This window comes from Engystomops pustulosus, chromosome 1 (assembly GCF_040894005.1).
Source record: "Engystomops pustulosus chromosome 1, aEngPut4.maternal, whole genome shotgun sequence".
In the NCBI taxonomy this organism is placed as follows: Eukaryota; Metazoa; Chordata; class Amphibia; order Anura; family Leptodactylidae; genus Engystomops; species Engystomops pustulosus.
In genome coordinates this window covers 199991230-199997772 of record NC_092411.1, presented here as the reverse complement: position 1 = coordinate 199997772, position 6543 = coordinate 199991230, and the positions used below count along the sequence as shown (strand labels likewise).

At 37.4% G+C, this 6543-nt stretch overlaps 1 protein-coding gene across 3 annotated transcripts in view; it reads right to left on the bottom strand.

Annotated features, from left to right (window-relative positions):
- Positions 1-200: 200 nt before the first annotated feature.
- Positions 201-6543, bottom strand: part of LOC140070862 (melanopsin-B-like) — a 73873-nt gene continuing 67530 nt past the window's right edge. For 2 of the 3 annotated variants that reach the window (XM_072117873.1, XM_072117881.1), the window contains 2 exons: positions 4313-4456; positions 201-785 (listed from right to left, as the gene is read on the bottom strand). In XM_072117873.1, coding sequence (XP_071973974.1) covers positions 378-785; positions 4313-4456 — 552 coding nt within the window. In that variant the 3' untranslated portion in view covers positions 201-377. Of the gene's footprint in view, positions 786-4312; positions 4457-4682; positions 4723-6543 lie in introns of those variants that run through there. The other variant, XM_072117890.1, reaches the window with a different exon arrangement.

Below are 6543 nucleotides of genomic sequence, written 5' to 3'. Positions count from 1 at the left end.
ATTATTTTCTTATGCAGTTTGGAATATAATAATATACACATTTTATGTTGGTTTCTGAATGCAAAAAGTCAACTACAGTTGCTTGGGTTGTCAGGATCTTTGATGACAGAAACTGTGTGGCTATATAATGATGTGACTGTCAGATAGAGATGTATCACATCAAAACTATCAACATGAATGGGGAATTGTACTACTGCTACTGCTTATATACCAAATTCTGCTTGCCGTGTAATTCTATTATTACAGTTCAGTCCAATCATGGCCTAAACACTACTTTCTGTGCAGTTCTATCAAAATTATTTTAACACTGTTTAAGCTGTTGCATATGGACAATATATAACAGACATGGAATTTGAAATCTATCTTCTCTACTTGTTTTATGACAAAAACTTCTCAACCACTTCAAAAAGATCTGCAGTTGATGACAGTCCTTCAAAGTCCAATAAACTTGTGTCAATCTTAAAGTTGAAGAAATCATCATCCAAATCTTTTACACTTCTTTCATCACAGTCAGTGTCAGTCTGCTCCTGCCCTTCAGAGATGCTACTTTCTGAAGTTGGGATAATGACAATACGTGGAATTGTTGCATGAATGATCCAGTCTAGATTGCAACTCACATCACTATCCGTCAGTTTTGGATTACTGACTATATTGTCTTTAACCATAGATTGAAGGCCAAGTGGATAAGAAACTGTGTTGAGTGAATTTGATAGAAGAATCTCTTGTGGGTTTCTTTTTCCGGATCTCTTAAGTGGCTGGTGTAGCATATGTATGCTTGGTACAATCTAAGTTGCAGAAACATAAGTCAAACTATTTTGACACAAGACATAGCAGCTTTTTCTAAATAATTGTTACTCAAATAAAACAAAATGAAGACACACAATAAAATGTATTACATATAATAATATAGAGAAAAAGCTGTTTTAAAAGTTTGAAGGGTACAGAAATTATTCAGACCTCTTTAAAATTTTCACTCTTTGACTCATTGCAGGCAATTGGTAAGATCAAAAAAGTTCTTTTTCTTGCTCATTAATGTACATTCTGCACACCATTTTAATATTTTTGCTAATCTATTGAACAATAAAAAGTATTCAGACCCTTTTCTGTGACACTCATTTTTAACTCATATGATGTCTATTTCCTTCTGATCCTCTTTCAGATGGTCATACTAACACCAGGCACACACCTGTCTATGTAAGACTTCACAGTGCATGTCAGAGTACATGAAAATTATGGGGCTTAACAAACTGCCCAAGGAGCTCAAAGACAGAATTGTGGCAAGACAGAGATCTGGCCAATGTTACAAATTAATTTCTGCAGCACTCAAGATTTCTAAGAGCACAGTGGCCTCAATAATCCTTAAATGAAAATGTTTGGGATGACCACAGCTGTCCAACTAAGCAATTGTGGGAGAAGAGCCTTAGTGATAGAGGTAAATAACCCCAATATTACTGTGGCTGAGCTTCAGAGATACAGTATGCAGATGGGAGAACATTCCACAAAAAGTCGACTACCACTGCAGTGCTCCACCAGTTGGGGCTTTACGGCAGAGAGTGCTGACAGAAGCCTCTTATCAGTGTAAGACATATGAAAGCCTGTATACTGTTTACAAAAAACACATGAAGGTCTCTCATACTTTAAGAAATAAGATGAGACAAAGATTGAACTTTTTAGTGTGGTATATGTGGAGAAAACCAGGCACTGCTCATCACCTGCTAAATACAATCCCACCAGTGACACATGGTGGTGGCAGCATCATGCTATGGGGGTGTTTTTCAGCTGTAGGCACATGATGACTAGTTGCAATTGAAGTAAAGACAACAAGACAATGCCCATAAACACTCAGCTAAAAAACAAGGCAGTGTATTCAGAACAACTGTGACCATTCTTTATTGCCCCAGTCAAGACCCTGATGTAAACCAAATTGAGCATCTCTGGGGAGACTTAAAAATGGCTGTCTACCAATGTTCACCATCCAGTCTGAGGGAACTGGAGAGGATCTGCAAGGAAGAAGGCAGGGGATCCCCAAATTCAGGTGTGGAAAACTTGTTGCATCATTTCCCAGAAGACTTTTGGCTGTACTAGCTCAAAAGGTGCTTCTAGTCAATACTGAGCAAAGGGTCTGAATACTTATGATCATGTGATATTTCAGTTTTTCCCATTAGTATACCAAAATTACCAAAAATGTCAGTTTTTTTCCCTGTCAAGATGGGGGTGAAGAGTGTTCATTACTGGGCCGAAAAAATAACTTTGTTGATCTTACCAATTGGCTGCAATGAAAAAAATGAAGAACATTTTAAATAATGGTTTTCTTACACTTCTGACACAACCTTCTGTATATGTGTGGTGTATATTCAGCAACATTGGGATGACACATAATGGGGGACATGTAGGTTTATTTTCACTTATTCCCTTTTGTATATTTGTTTTCATTTTTTTGCCCCCTTTTGGGAGTATTTGCTAATATTTTTGTGCCTACGCTAGGGTCTTAAGAAGTTTGCTGGTGTGTGTTGCAGTGTTCCTAATGCTTCTTTACAAGACAGATGTTTTTGCATTTGCAACTGCACGCCTATTCTGTGCAAATTAGAGACTTTTTAGACAAAATTCAAACTACAACTAACCCATACTACAAAATGTACAAAACCCATTGCCTAAAAATTAGCAAAAAAATAAACTAAATGTGCACAATCACACCACCAAAAGAAATTACATGTTCTAATATATCAAACTGAGATACATAAGAAGGCACAAGTGTGTCAAAAGCAGACAACTTTGAAATGAGGCAGTAGAAATACAATGATACGTGCCCCAGTGTCTCCGTTATGGGTAGGATTGGGAGATTGAGAACCATTTAAGTAACAAATATATCACCGTATAGGAAGAACATGTTCACATGTGCTATGGAAACAAAGAGAAATTTGTCCATACTCAATATTCATGCCAGATTGGCTTAATTCGGCTTGAATAATTGTCAATAAAAAAATTCTTTTCAGACAGGACATATAAAACTGGAAGCTGTTGGATATGAATAAATATTATTTTAGATTCAGATTTTAAATCTTTTTGGACAAAAAAAAAATCCTAAAGGGGTTTTCCCATTTTAGGTATGCCTGACTTTTCCACAATATGGGGGGCATCTATTAATGGCTTTCCAATGCACCAATCAATTAATCCCTTGCGCCACAATCTAACATCACTGTCTTACTTACCGCACAGTTGGTGTGGCCAAATAATGGACCAGGCAACACTATTAATTAATGCCCACCTATATGTCTTACATATCTGATAGATATGTGTCTCAACCCTGAAAGTCACACTTGCCTTGAAAATGGAGGTCTTGATAGATAAGCCTTTTTAATTTCCTGTATCTGTACTGTTGTTAACAATATCCTGTGCATACATATATGACCACAGTATATTCATCTTTCAATGGATTATTACAGTACCATGTTCTGTCTTTATTTGGAAACTATAAAGCTATGGTACACTTGTTATACGGGGAAGCCAAACACCTTTTATCATACCCTATACACACTATAATGGGGTCTGTTGGAATACCATTAGAGCTGTTGGCCCCTAATAAGCTTTACCAGGTAAGTAAACTTTAAGAACCTAAAATGGTCACCTATATCATAGTTACTCTGGTAACGTTTCTCCATAGGTATCCCCTCGAAGGTTTTCTTGGTTTGGCTTGCTATTCAAAGATTTGGAACCCCTGATTGAAATAAACTTCTGTTTGCACTGTTGATATTTTATTGTGTTTTTGCACTAAAGTTATTTGCCAGTGAAAACTAATTGGGTCTGTCAGACTGTGTTGATGTCTATTAGACCATACCAGTACAAAGTGGGTGCTGGATCCTTCAGTGACATGGGATCTGTCATTTCATAGAAAGAAAAGCTGTGCTATTATTTATAGCTACTGAAGAAAATCTGCAACAAAGGCTCAGAATGGAGCCTCCTAATAGATGTCCACTTCAATGAGAAAATGAGTTTGGTTCACACCAAGAATGAACGATTGCTATTCATCTGGGAGAGAAATTTGTAATTGTATTCCATGAAATACCTTGTTTTTGTTTTATGCATCCCTCAGATCTCAGTTCAAAAGAATCACCTAGGTGTATGAAAAGTGAGGCAGAAGTATGTCCAGACACAAATTGTATGATGCTATCACATGCTTTTGTCACCTTGGATGAAATCTCTAAGGTATCTTTCTAGCAATGTTGTAAATGTAACTCGTTTTCTCCTTAGTACTAAAGAGTTGAATCCAACACATAAGCATTTACGTAACTGCTGCATATATATAAATATATACCTTATCTTCAGGTAAAGCATTGCAGCTCCATGCCTTTAGAAGAAGCTGTCCCTTTGGTTCTTGTTTTTGACTTGAAGTCAATGAGTTGCTTCTTTGAAAACACATATTCTTGTAGACTGCTTCTTGCTCCACATCACTTAATATCTAAATGTAAAATAACACTTGTGAACAAGCATGAGTGTCCTTCCACTCAATTATTGATAATACATGTTAGCTGGGATTTCAGCAAAGGCTTTCTTCTACTGCAAAACACTGGGATATGACCGTGTAAATAGTTGAAAGAAGATCCCACTGTGGATTTTTTTCACAAAAGTTTCTACCTGGCCAAGTGTTAAGAAAAATTAGTACTAATTTCAAGGCAAAAACTTACCGTACCTTTCTTCATTCCTAACGTGAAAAGAAGCAGATAACTATAAGTTTAAGAAAATAATGGATCTTATTATATAGCAGGATCACACCAGAAACAGCCAATGCCGTTTTGATCTTTACATCAAAGGTTACTTTTCCCTTTCAATAGGGCAAAAGGAAGCATAAACACATCAGGAAAGATTTATTTGTAAAAAAAAAAAAAAAGTCAGAATTCTGGCATCATTCATTCCAAACAGGAGGTGTACATGCCTTATACCACATTATTAATTCTGTGAAACCAATTTTTCACCTTGTCTAACAAGATGTATGGCTTTTTAAGGTGGGCTTTTTAATAAGTAGTAGCAGATATTTAAGAATAATCTCAACCATTAGTGGCTAAACATTTGCCATTCTTGCCATAGGTGGCATTCAGAGCTCTCCTTGTGCGCATTGCATGCTGTCATTGCATGTCATTTTTGGTACTATATAGAGATCTAGCAGAGAGACAGATACCTAACTGTATAGGGCTCTCTGCTGCTTTCGGGAATCCCCAGCATAGTTCAGAGTAGATTTCTGGCTGCTGGGGTTCCTGCACTAGGGAATCCTCTGACAAAATATCATGTTGCTGGGGATTTCCTTAGCAGAATAGGAACCAGCCACAAGCTTAGGTCATCAAGTACAAGCCCTTTTGGAATCCTATCACCTGATCATATAAGTAAATTCCCATCTCAGGGAGGATCAGCTCTGGTATTAAATTATTTAACATCATTGTCGCAGAACATTACACACAGTACAAACAATACAGGACAAACAATACACTATGTCACCCACTGTACACATGACAAGGAATGCGACTGCAAAATGTCACTTTCTCACCAATACAGTCACATACACTAATTATTGCTGCCGCCACCCTATCTTGTGGCCTACAAGATTCCTACTGCAGGACTAGTTCAAGAACACACTACTCTAGGTACAGTTAAATTACTCCCAGACACACACTGCTACAGCAGAACACAAGCTAACAATTACCATGAAGTGGAGGTATGGGAATGTATCTAGAGCTACAAGGAACACATTTAGCAGATGACAGTTTAATGCGAAGGTAAAGTTCCTACTAGTTACAAAAAAGGATGTAATGAACAAGACATACATAAAAGCAAGTAGTCAGCAAAACAAAAGGAAACATAAAGAAAGAACAGACCACTTACTTATTGGGTTGGCAATAGAGTAAATGAGGAGACCTGACAAAATTGGGGACATTTGACCAAAGCACATCCTTAGTCTAACCCTGGGTGGATGCTGGCATGCTCTTTTTGAATATCTACCTAATCCCGCTTCCTTTGTCATGTTAGAGGGGGTCCCCCAACCCCCTTAGAAAATATACATATTTGTATACTCACACATTTATACACTCTTACACTTATCCACACATATTTATGCTCTGAAATATACATTTATACACTTACACATATCTGTCCCAATAGCTGCTGACTATATGGGTGAAGTTCATGGCAGGAATTAGAGATAAGAGATCCCTATTCATTCCTATTAATTCTGCTGTCCCCTCACTCTCCCCCGACATTTCTTATCTGAGCTGTGTATGCTGTGTACTGTGGAACATGTGAAATGTTATATAGCATCCTGTACAATGTGCAGCATAATATATATAATGGAGCACATCCTCCAATATTTAGTGTTTCAGGTCAGATGTCGGGTCCTCCTGACACTGTGGGCCCCATAGAAGTTGCTATGGCTGCTACCACTGTAGTTAGCAAATTCCCTAGCAAGAATTTACAAATCTAGCAAACTAAACATGAGGATGGCACATTTATTCAACTGCTCATTACCTTTTTTTTGGCTTTCGGACACCAAATCTCTTG